General features: G+C 42.8%; 1 protein-coding gene and 1 non-coding gene across 4 annotated transcripts; one reads left to right on the top strand and one right to left on the bottom strand.

Annotated features, from left to right (window-relative positions):
- Positions 1-2,395: 2,395 nt before the first annotated feature.
- On the bottom strand, positions 2,396-2,467 carry trnap-agg (transfer RNA proline (anticodon AGG)). The gene has a single exon. It is a non-coding gene; the product is annotated as a tRNA-Pro (tRNA).
- A 576-nt stretch (positions 2,468-3,043) lies between these two features.
- On the top strand, positions 3,044-11,591 carry fam114a1 (family with sequence similarity 114 member A1). Of its 3 annotated transcripts, none has more exons than XM_081714313.1 (13): positions 3,044-3,176; positions 5,165-5,497; positions 5,595-5,676; positions 5,988-6,199; positions 6,665-6,799; positions 7,396-7,548; positions 7,739-7,868; positions 8,505-8,590; positions 8,770-8,961; positions 9,209-9,348; positions 9,555-9,627; positions 9,778-9,831; positions 9,964-11,591. In XM_081714313.1, exons 2-13 carry the CDS (start codon positions 5,171-5,173, stop codon positions 10,087-10,089), a joined length of 1,710 nt encoding a protein of 569 aa, XP_081570439.1. In that variant the 5' UTR covers positions 3,044-3,176; positions 5,165-5,170; the 3' UTR covers positions 10,090-11,591. The 3 variants fall into 3 exon arrangements, with proteins under 3 accessions (XP_081570439.1, XP_081570438.1, XP_081570440.1); XM_081714312.1 differs by lacking the exon at positions 3,044-3,176 and adding an exon at positions 3,729-3,847; XM_081714314.1 differs by lacking the exon at positions 3,044-3,176 and adding an exon at positions 5,019-5,039.
- The last annotated feature ends 521 nt before the right edge of the window (positions 11,592-12,112 follow it).

Here is a 12,112-nt window from a genome sequence, read left to right on the forward strand (position 1 = left end):
CTCTCTCTCTCTCTCTCTCTCTCTCTCTCTCTCATACACACAAACAGTAGCGCACCCGCACCCAGTATCTATCCTAAATAATGTGAAATTATTTTTATATTAGTCAGGAAAAACGTGTATGTCAGTAATTTTGTAACCATCACGAATAACGTGAGTATAATCTATCGTGCATGAGCGGGACCAGATCTTATCATTATTTTTTTATATTAGTTTTTCAGGCTTTCATTTGTTCCTTTCGTCATCGTATGGGTTAGTCTTATGGTGTTATTTTGAGCGGTAAGTCTACTCTTAAGACTATATCAAAACCCAAGTTATTTTTATTAGTTCAGAAGCGGAGAGAATCTTTGGCGTTAGCTTGCAGGCCTATTAACGTATCCTCGCACCGAACTTGGCGAGGACATCGACAGCAAACTCTCACAGCATCAGTACCAGTCTCAGCAGTACGAGCTTATCCGCGTGTCAGTTAATCTTTATTGAGTAAATATGTAAGTACTGTGTACTACATTCGACCTATGCAACTCTGTAGGCCTATTTGCACATCAGCTTTAGTAACGATGTTTCATACGAATGCTGGTCTATAGGTCACGGCGAGTTAAAGTAGCGGTCCTGAGGCCAGGACAATACGTATGGCCACTTGGTGCCGAGTTGTTAAAACAGTAGGAGCTTAGCTATATCTCACAGAAAAAGCGTACACAGCTGCTCAAACAGTTAAACATAGTTAGCTGCTATGATATGGCATGTAGAAAAATGGGAAGGTCGTTTTATTTAATGATGATGTATAGGCGGTAGATTGGAATATTCGCTAAAAGCGAATATTCGTCGAACCATAATAACGCACGAATGCTGGGTTGTACAGGGTTGTTATCCATCGAGATCTTTGGTGGAAGCTTTGGGGAACAGTCGGAATTCCATTAAATGGTGTCTGTATTTATGGCTAAATGTGAAGCATTTAAACGGGGCATTAATGAAACGAGTTTAGTCTGGCTGTAGTCTGTAGTTTTCGTTGACATTTTGTGCGTGCTTAAAGAAGCGTGTTAGGACGTGCGTGTGTTCTTTCTCAAGATTTTGAAAATCTCTTTTCTGTGAACCGTTTTTTGGAGCGCACGACTTACAAAAGGGAATGTGCACTTTAAACTGAGTTGACAGCCAAATATCTATCGGGAAGTTAGGGAAAATACTTAACACTTTAGTGGCTAAATAACCATGATCAACAAGTCCTCTTAGCAAGCAAGAAATTCACAACAGACCATAGATGGCACTTCTCATCTCAGTCCTCTTCCTATCTTGCGTTGTTATTTAAATTCTGTTGTCTATCGAAGGATGTTTGATATTAAAGTTTCATTTGAAGTAGGCCTACTGAGCTCAGTCATGAGAAACAGATGAGAAAGATGAACAGTACAAACCGACAGACGGATGAAAACAGTTGCGAGAAGAGTCAGAGACTTGCAGAATGCAAGAAGGCGGATGCGTTTATTGTCTGAGTAGCAGAGAGCATACAGGCAGCCTCAAAGAACGTTACATAAACCTTCCCTGAGAATTCTTTTCCTGAAAAATTTATAGCGGAAATTGTAATATATATATATATATATATATATATATATATGTATATATATATATGTATGTGTTTTGTGCTGTGGATTAAAACAATTGAAAGGGAAATTAAATGATTTATATGCATCATGATTTTTATATATTTGTAATCTCATCAAATATTATGCATTTCTATGAAGATGTGAATCTTTATATCTCCAGTTCTGTCTTATTCAAATTAGCCATATTTTTGCTGTTCAAAAGGGAATCATATTATGACGTTGTATAAAACTGTGAAATAAGACATATTCTGTACAGACTAATATTGTATTATTATTTTAGATATACAATGTAACGTTTAATAAACTTTTGTCTGTGCATTTTTGCATAAATGCAATGCCATTGTGGTGTTTTTAAATTCAGTTCCACTAATTTAACTGATAGCTTAAAGTATTTGAGTGGTGCCCCTTAGCTTTTTGCATTATTTGGGTGTTTATTAACCAGGCCTCGAATAACCAGATCGAGTGAATTTGATCGGTCCTAGGACTGAACTCTGCAAATAGGTCTGTAATTTAAGTTACACTGCAAGCAGGTTCAGCTGTTTCTTAACTAGGTGAAAAGTATGCTACTCGACGCAAGCTTGCGTTGTTGTGCCGTCTACCTCTGCGTTAATAACTACGTTAAATTCGATTTCAAATATATATAAAACAGCCTTTTATTTTAAAATCTTAATCTTAACTATAGACCTACTTAGAGTGCCCTGGTCTAGCGATGGCTGTAGGCGTACCTTGTGTTTTCGACCTCATTTGGATGTTTGCCCCCCATTACACTGATAATCTTACTGTTAAGAAAAATTTTAAAACACGGGCTCGTCCGGGATTTGAACCCGGGACCTCTCGCACCCTAAGCGAGAATCATACCCCTAGACCAACGAGCCAGACAGCTTCCACACTTGAAGATTCAGGTCATGACGACCATATAGCTAAGACATTGCATCCAAAGAATTCATCGTTTGCTAAAGAAATGACTAAAAAAACTAATGGAACAACATCCCAATTAATAGAAAATAGATAATTTGTCAGGTCAGTCGCTTAATGTAATTGATTGAAATCTGTTGCTAGAATAATTATAGCATAATACTGCCACACTGTTTGATTTATATTGGCACCGTAAATTCAAGGATCACGAAGACACGTTGAAAATATACGGGGAACTCACGTGACAACCGTTCCCACAAACGGAGCCGTGTTAGCTACGGGGCATGTTAACAGGCTGGTTCGACTTAACACGGCGCTACGCAGACCGGTCTCCGCCTGGCTCGGTACGGCGCTTGCACGGGCGCCACCGAAGCGTGACGACGGCACATACCACGACAGTCTCGTGAGAGCGAGGCAGCTGCGCGAGCCAAGGGAAGGCTCCATGACGACAGCTTATCCACAAACTGCCGTTAATGCGGGACGTAAGCTAATTAAATGCTTCGTGTGTGTGGATATTACGCTCACATGAGAAAATTAATGTTATGTTCTTCAAAGAAATGTTATATATTTGTATAAATCCCGCAAGAGCTGCCAGTTCACGTGGGATGGGCGAGGTAAAATGATCCAACTTTTGCTCAGCCGGCCACTCTCCCAGACCACCAAGGCGAGGTGAGCTATGGACTTGAGGAAATAGTTCAAAGAAAACACCGACACTACACTCCCTTGCCTACTGTTTTAGGTGGAAAAAACCTTCTCATTAATAGCATAACACACCGGACTCCAAAATATCAGGTATTTTATGACATGAAAAGCTGATTTACTCTCTTACAGAGAAAGAGAGACGACTCCCCTCGTCCCTCAATATTTATATACACTTCCCCGTAGGTTACGGAATACCAGCATTCCCTATCTCCCGTCATGTATTATCGTATTGGAACAGTATAGTCAGCGTCTCACTTGTTATTTTCATAAGCCTTCCTATCGGATTTTGTAGAAATCCCCCCATCGAGAACACATAGACCGTTCCTAAAAACCGACCGCATATCCCGGAAGACTGTCTGCGGTCCGCTCAAAATTCGCAATTTCTCTGAAGGCAAATCATAAAAGGCATTAATTAAACAGGGTTAGCACGAACGTTTCTTTGGGTTGGGTGCATATTAAATATTATGCTCCCTTCGACCTGAAAAACACCGATAAATCGAGGCACCCCGTCCCGCTTTATTATAGGAGTTCTGAAAAGTTCACATGACGTCACTGTGCACCGCGCACGGCCCGGGTGCCGACGTGGCGCGAGGATGGGCGGAAGGGATGTGTGACTTGCGAGACTGTCAGCAAGGCTGGTAAGATGCGGACCACTATATGCGTATAATTTATTATTAAAATGAACATAGACGTACTAATATATGCGTAATAATAATACGTGCGTGCATTTGAGTATAAATATACGTGTTGCAAAACACGGTGTAACTGCTGAGATGCTCGCGAAGTTACGCCGTTTCTATTTGTTATTGTTTTGCAGCGTTAGAATAATTTGGATTTGGCATGTTTCTGTGTGTTCACATTACGATTCTTCAAAACACCTCGGTTGTATTTCAATGCTAAGCAAAAAAGGAAGCTTCCTTAGCACACAGACATTTTAGAATAATCCTCGTCATTTAAAAGTCAAGTAAATACTTTTTTTTCTCATGATTAACTTTAGATGTCAACCAAAGTATTGTCTCGTGTTTAAATACATAATGACATGGTCGCGCTAGTATTTCTGCCGAAACGGATATCTTTTGACAAAGTTAATAAAACTGTCTCGTACTTACCTATACGCGCCACCAGATGTTGCTAGAACTCCAGCCCAAAAGAAGCTGTCCGTCAGAATAGTCGTGTAATGGGCGAAGCTGTATGTTAACACAAACACACCGATCCAGTAAGTTCCATGAGGATGAGTCGTATAAAGTTAATTCATGTTTTAAATATAAAACTATCTGGTGGAAAAAAGCTAGGAAAAATATCGAAAGAAATGAAATTCACATCTAATAAAAAAGTGTTAAGATTATAGATAATAGAGTAACACAGTAGTCTGCATTTGTACTCAATAACGTGTAGCCATTAGCCACAAAGAATTTATTTCCTGTGTTGCTAAAAGAATGTTTAAAACCGTGGTCACATAAATGCTAAAGTGCTGTGTTGTAATCGATGAAATTGTGATTGTGAGCACTGGAACGATGGAAAGCTTCACTTGGGAGAAAAAAAGCTCGTTCTGCAAGTCCGTACTGTACGCAAACTAAAGGCAGTGTCAGCTGGGTGACGAGTGTGTGCTAAACTCGCTGCACAGGCGTATACAGACGGAGCAGAGTGAAACTACAAAGTGAAAAGCATTAGGCAGGCAGATGAGGAACTACTGAAGATGTGGGCTTGTTTTTTTTTAAACTACTTCTCCAGTACATTACTCCAGTTTATTAAATACAAAACAAACAGATAGATAAAACAAATGGATCTAATATAACAAATACAACTCCAAAAAAAGCAAAGAAGTGCTAGGTAAGCAGATGCAATGATGGGAACAAGGTCTATGTTCACACTCTGCTTTGCAGGTAGCCAATAAGACTGTGCTGATGATGCAACACTGAATGGGTATGTAGTAATGTTTGTTTGTGTACTCACAGAGCACCATGTCACAAGAGGAGGCAGTGGGAGGCCCCTCCCCACGCTCGGACCCTCCGCTCTTCGAGACCTCTTCAGATGAGCACCCCCCTGGGGCTGAAGCCGTTACACCCCGACCTCCATCTGCTCCTCCACCCACTCTGGGCGAACCACAGCATGAGACAAGAGAGGAGGGTGCTGCAGTTCCAGCCAACCAGGCCCAAGAGGTGTCACAGGACCAATCACAGGCTGAGGAGGAGTCACAGGACCAATCACAGGATGGCACCAAGGTTCAAACGACTGATTGCAGTGAATCGGTGAACTTGGAGCCAGAAGCTACTGAAGCGGAGGTGGAGGTACTGTACGATACTCTCATGGTGATGTACCATTTTTAAGGGGTTGTAATTTTAATGTGCATCTGTGTGTCTACATTGTGTGTGTGTGTGTGTTTAGCCCTCAGAACAATCTACATCTAAAGGTTGGGGATGGGGCTCCTGGGGAAAGGCTCTACTGACATCCGCTACTTCCACAGTGGGTACGTCTCTCTATGGCGACCCTGCTGCCACAGATCTGTTACTATAGTAACTGAAACAGGCGGTCAGTGCCTATGGGAACCTGAGAGGGACAGAATACTTTACACTTTGCACATTCCTACTGGCATCTCTCTCTCTCTCTCTGCATCTCTCAGGGCCATTTTTCTCAATATAATGACAACATTCTGTTTATGTAATTGAGTTAAAAAACTTAAACATAAAATGTTCTCATACCTGCAGACCTCAGACATCATTTGACCCTTCTTAGCAATGCTTTTTGACCCCTCTGTTCTTTCTGCGGTGCTGTGCACAGGTCATGGCCTTAGCTCTGTGCGGGAGAAGGCGGGTGTGACCCTGCGGGGTCGTCAGACGTCGACATGCGAGGATGCCGAGGAGGCAGTGGAGAACTCTGAACCAGACGGCACGTTGTCGCCGGCGACTGAGCCGGTGGACGACCTGGCGGGACGGCCTGGCACCACGGCCCGGGGCATGCTGTCCTCCATCACCAGCGCCATGCAGAACACTGTGAGTTCTTGCCTGCCACTGGTGTCTGTCTGTCTGTCCCTCCATGAATCCGCATGTCTGTCCATCCTCCTGTTTTTCCACCTGTCCGTCTAGTGGCGTGTCCTGTGTCCTGTCACACCATGTCTCGTTCTACCTGTCCAATCTATCCCTAATATCCCTCTATCCATAATATCTATCACTAATATCCATTTATCCATAACTCTGACCTTGTTATTAGTGAATATTATATTTAGCCTATCTCTGTGAACTAGGCATAGTCTTTGTTCTTTCTTTCAAGTATGAATGAATTAGGATAGATTAAGCGATGGTTGAATAAATTAACAGAATCAGCCAATCTGCTACAGTGGTGACCCGGTGAATACTGATGGCCTTGAGATGGTTCAGTCATTTTTCTTTCATTTCTCTCTCTCTCTCTATCCCCTTCTCTCCCTCCCTCTCTCCGTTCTCTGTGTCTGTGCACCTCAGGGTAAGTCTGTGTTGACTGGAGGCCTTGATGCGTTGGAATTCATCGGAAAGAAAACGATGACGGTGTTGGCAGAGAGTGACCCGGGCTTTAAGAAGACCAAAATACTGATGGAGAGAACCGTCTCCCTCTCACAGGTGAGCGGGCGGCACAGCGACGAGCAGTAAATGCTGCTCCTCTGCCACTAACCATCACACGCTGCCATGGCCCTCCCCCCATGACACTAACATCAAACATTGAGTGCTGCCATCTCACCTTGATGCCTCCAAACGCCATACATGTTGCCATCTTCTCCCGATGCCACTAAACATCACACCATGAATGCTGCCACCTCACCCCAATGCTGTTAATGTCGTGCGGATGTGGTGAATTGGATTCTGGTGGCACGTGTGGGAAATAGTGTCTGTGTTTGTGTGTGGGGGGGCGGTCTGTGTTTTTAACTCTCAATCTACATGTGAATGTTGGGGCTGGGGCAAACTCAGATGTTTGCTGTTTTTGTAGACATGGAAGAAAATGTTTGAAGATGGGAAACTCACCCGAACTCCCCTTGCAGAGAGACACACCACAGTGTTGACCCCTGTCAACTGTTACAAGCATCAAGTGTTCTGATAATAAATCTGTGTGTGTGTGTGTGTGTGTGTGTGTGTGTGTGTGTGTGTGTGTGTGTGTGTGTGTGTGTGTGTGTGTGTGTGTGTGTGTGTGTGTGTGTGTGTGTGTGTGTGTGTGTGTGTAGATGCTGAGGGAAGCTAAGGAGAAGGAGTATGAAAGACTGAGCAGTCAGGTGGTGACTGAGCCCACGGCCCATTACAGTGTTCTGTTTGATGATTATCAAGGCCTGTCCCACCTGGAGGCCCTGGAGATGCTATCCAATGAGAGTGAATGCAGGGTGAGCACTTATATATATATATATATATACACACACACACATCTGCACAGGCGCACACCCCCCCACATATGGAGAGGTTGAGCTCTTCGACTGTGATGTTTTAACTCTCACCGCTTGTCACGTTGCTCTTTCCTTTCATGTTTGATGCCTCCCCATCATCTCTCACTCCTTCTGTCCTCCTTCTTCTCAGGTTCAGGCTGCTCTTGCCTCTCTGGAGGAGGAGTGCTTGGAGCGCCTGAAGAAAGATCTGATCGAGATTAAGGAGCTCTTCATCGCCAGGGAGGAGGAAGAGGAAGGGCAGCCAGGCTCAGGGGAAAACGGTGATCTTTGCTCCCAAGTTCAGACTTTTAGCTCGCTACGTGAGTCCTGAAAGAAGGTTCAGATTATAGTCCTCAGATTATAATCCCACGGCCAATCGGATCCAAATAGGAAGGGTAATTATCAGATCAATCTGGATCGTGATTGAAACTGGGTTTATGAATTAGTGCTGGATTAGATTCTGATTTGCGAATCAAAGTGGAGTTTTCTTGCTTTTGATCCAGTTGTGATAAAGTGGTGTGAATAATGCTGGTTTAGACCGCATCAGCATTTAGGATGAAGGTTCTCAGTTGTAGTCCCGGTGACACTTCTTCCTGCTCCAGCTACCGAGGGCTTGGCCATGATGAAAAGTCGAACCAGTCGAAACAGTACAGGGTAGCTGTTCCCAGGACTGCAGTTAAGAGCCTCTGGATTAGATATTTTTTGGAATGTGCTACAGCACAATTTGCTTGCTTATTTATTTATTTGCAAATCCACATTCATAAAGATTAATCCGAATGAAATGCTGACGTTAATTTGAATTAACTGGTAATCCATATGATCCCTTAATTTCTCTTCTGTTGTATTTGTGAGCACTACACTTCTTTGATGAGTTAAACGCGTTCTTTGGTGTGTGTGTGTGTATGTGTGTTGTCTAGCTGCTGATGGGGAAGAGTTTGTCAGTGTACTCACAGAGCTGCTCTTTGAGTTGCATGTTGCTGCTACACCAGACAAATTGAACAAGGTACAATTTGTTCAACTGTCCCTCTCCCCTCCCCCCTCTTTCTCTCTTTCCCAACCTCTCTCTCCTCTCGGTACCCTGTCTTTCGCTCCCTTGTTCTCTGCCTTTATTCTTACCCTCAGGGTTAACACGTGCACACTCCGAGTCTCTGGTCATGACATGCACGTCTCACTGCTTCACAGGCTCGCGTGAAGGCCTATGACTGGACGAGGGAAGCGGAAAAGCCTGTCGCCACGGACGGTGCTACGCAGGCATCTGAGGAATCGAGGGAAGACGGTCCTGCCCCGTGCCCCTCCCTGGGGTCGGAGGGAGGGGGTGGGGAGGAAGGGGTGGAAAGGAAAGCAGCAGATGACGGCTCCAACAGGAAATTGCAGGTGCCGATCAGTGTTGGGGCCTGTGTGATTTTTATTTATTTTTTTGCCAACATGTCCAGTGAGACTGATCAGTTTTTAACAGGATGATTTAAACAACTTCAGTGCAGTGGACCGGGAAATGGCACTCATGCACTGGCATGAACAGTCTTTCAGCAAGAATATAGTTAATGTACATATTTCAGCTCAGTGGTCTGCATAGGCAAATGTCTAACTGTGTGTGCACTTCTGTGTGTGTATGTGTATATAGAGTGTGTATCTGTCCTCAGTAGGCAGTCTCGCAGAGGTGACTGCTCGCAGTATAGAACAGCTACACAAGGTGGCCGAACTGATTCTGCATGGACAAGATGTAGAGAAACCAGCAGTCCAGCAGGCCAAAATACTCTCCAGGTGTGTGTGGGTGGGGTGCGTACGTGCGTGCCTGCAGTGTCTGTCAATAGGTTGGGGTATCATTTTTTAGGGTTCAAGCATGTAGTGCTTGTTTAAACTCTTTACTTTAACTTTTAACTTATAATTTGTACTTATTTTTGCCTGGTCTTATTTTTAATTTTTACTGCTCATTTCTAAACTGTGACCTTTGACCTCTGACCTTTCAGGTTGACTTTTGCAATGTGCAAGGAAGTGGGCTGCTTGGCGCACAGGTTCTCTGACACACTTTTGGCAGTAGGGGTGAGTGTGATAGGTCAGAGATCAGTTTAAGTCTGCAAGCACCTCACTTACTCACACTGAGGCACTGCAGGAGAATACAGGTCTGAAGTCTGTGTTATTTTTTTTTTAAGTGTTCTGTTTATCTTAAAGACTAAACCCCTCCTCTTTCAGAGTCAGAATAAAGCAGAAGAATTGAATCCTCTGGTGAACAGCGTGATGCTTGAGGTATTAATGTAATGTAATGCTAGTAACGATAATAACGACTTCATCAAATTTACTCTTGCCACTCTTTTGTGTGTATATTGGTACATGTATTTGTGTGTGTGTGTGTGTGTGTGTGTGTGTGTTCCTACACAGGGCTCTAACAGCACTACCTACATCCAGAACGCTTTCCAGCTCCTGCTGCCAGTGTTACAGATCTCCCATATCCAGGCCAGCAGGGCCTTAGCTAGCCCCAACAAACAACCATCCCCTACAGACTGAGCAGTTTGCCATGTGTGGATTTGTCTTTGTGTTTGTGTGTGTGTTTGTGTTTGTGTGTGTGTTTGTGTTTGTGTGTGTGTGTTTGTGTGTGTGTGTTTGTGTTTGTGTGTGTGTGTGTGTGTGTGTGTGTGTGTGTGTGTGTGTGTGTGTGTGTGTGTGTGTGTGTGTGTAAGTGTCTGTTGGAAATTGTGCTGTTTTATTTCATGAACTCCTGCAAAAAGTGCAATTTGTACTTGTGTACAGCAAAACACATGCACAAATATTCTTATGTAATTCAGAAAATAATATGGGAACTAATAACTTATTGAGGAAGCCATTAGTGTCTATCCATGTAACATACTGTAACTTTAAATGTGTTCCATTACTGTATGAGCAAATGCAGATGAAAGTAAGTTATTAACTATCCATATTACAATCCACAGACAAACCCTACAACAGATTTAACACTGTTTCAAAATGAGATAACCCAAAAAATGTCTGAAGTCCTAGTTTGACAGAAATAAGTTTTATGCTTATGCCAATATTTTACACTTAAAAAAATCATTTTCTTAATGACTTTTTTTTTTAGATCTAGAAATTCTATTGATGTCCTTATTCATGTTATCTAGCTGTGAATAACAGTAGTTAACATTCCAGTTCTAGACCTACATGGAAAATTCTACAATCTGAAAGGTTAAGACATCTCATTGCTTACTTTTAAGGTATGACTGAAAAAAAAAGTCTTTGAGGTCCAAAACCCCCAGTACTGCCAATGCAGGCACAGTGAGTCAATTGCTTCCTAAACCTGGCACGTTCACTAGTGAGAGACGGAAAGACGTCAGTGCACGCTTTACCCTGATTGAGTAAGAACTTGTACTGTATAACAGAGAAGTACACTGAGGTGTTTCTGGTGGTTGTAATGTTAAGTTGTAATTGCGGTTGACACTTGGACTGCCTTGATTTTCTTTTCAGGCTGGGTGGCCACAGAAAGCATTTCTGTGTTTTCAGACTAACCAGCAAAGACTGCTGTTCAGTGTTGTAGAGTGTGCTTAATTGTACTGATGTTTCAATTTAAAAATAACTTTAACTTTGATCTGTGGCATTAATCTGAGAGTAAATTAACAGAGGGATCAGTTACTGTTTTATTTTCTCTGAACAGTCTAAGAAAGACATAAACCAGTGTATTGCTGTATGCTAGCAATGTAGTTTAGTGTTGCATTCACAAGGTGCTTTACCATGGTGGCGTTCCAGCTACAAAGCCCAAGAAGCCAGGTTTGATCCCAGCTGACGGCCCCTGGGCTTGTGCATTCTGTAGCTGCCCCAGCTGCTACTCCATTGCAGTTGCTATTGACAAGTTAAATCTAAATGCAATTCTTCAAATCTACAACTCTGATATGGTTCTGAAGATTGTAAGAAGGGAAGGGAAGATGCATGCTGTTTGCCACCAAAGTTATTCAGACAAATAGTTTGGTAATAATCTCCTCTATATGACTTAAGACTGAAAAATAAAGAAATAACGGCAACGCTTTATAATACGTACCGCTTTTTAAAGTGTAACTTATTGTCTTTAACGCTGTCATTTCCAGGAACTTAGGTTGAAACTTCCCCGTATGAACTGGTACATATAAAATACTATCGCCGCTTAAATGTTGTTACAGCAGATGTAAAGAAGACAACAAGGAACGCGATCATGAGCGGGTAGTTACAGTGCGGCTTTCTGACATTCACCACAGTTTCCTAGATCGTGGGGGGTATGAAGTGCAATTCAAAACAAAACAAAACATTTTTTTAAAAGCATTTGCCCTTTTCGACAGCCTTTTTTTTTTATACTTGTGTGAGTTCAGCAGACAAGCGTCACTCGTCTTTTATACCTCTGTCTTCAACTTCATTGTACGATTTTGAGTCGGACCACGTTGAGAAATGGCTCGTTACTTTCGATTTTGAATCGGACCACGTTGAGAAATGGCTCGTTACTTTCGATTTTGAGTCGGACCACGTTGAGAAATGGCTCGTTACTTTGGAAAATGAGCGCCTTGCTCGCATA

The sequence above is a fragment of the Electrophorus electricus genome, chromosome 5 (assembly GCF_041902795.1).
Source record: "Electrophorus electricus isolate QZ-2024a chromosome 5, ASM4190279v1, whole genome shotgun sequence".
Taxonomy (NCBI): Eukaryota; Metazoa; Chordata; class Actinopteri; order Gymnotiformes; family Gymnotidae; genus Electrophorus; species Electrophorus electricus.

Excerpts from the sequence above, each read along its gene's own strand:
- fam114a1 (XM_081714313.1), top strand. The coding sequence starts at position 5,171 with ATGTCACAAGAGGAGGCAGTGGGAGGCCCCTCCCCACGCTCGGACCCT. Across the intron at positions 5,677-5,987 it reads ATCCGCTACTTCCACAGTGG|GTCATGGCCTTAGCTCTGTG; the intron begins GTACGTCTCTCT and ends TGCTGTGCACAG. Across the intron at positions 8,591-8,769 it reads CACCAGACAAATTGAACAAG|GCTCGCGTGAAGGCCTATGA; the intron begins GTACAATTTGTT and ends ACTGCTTCACAG.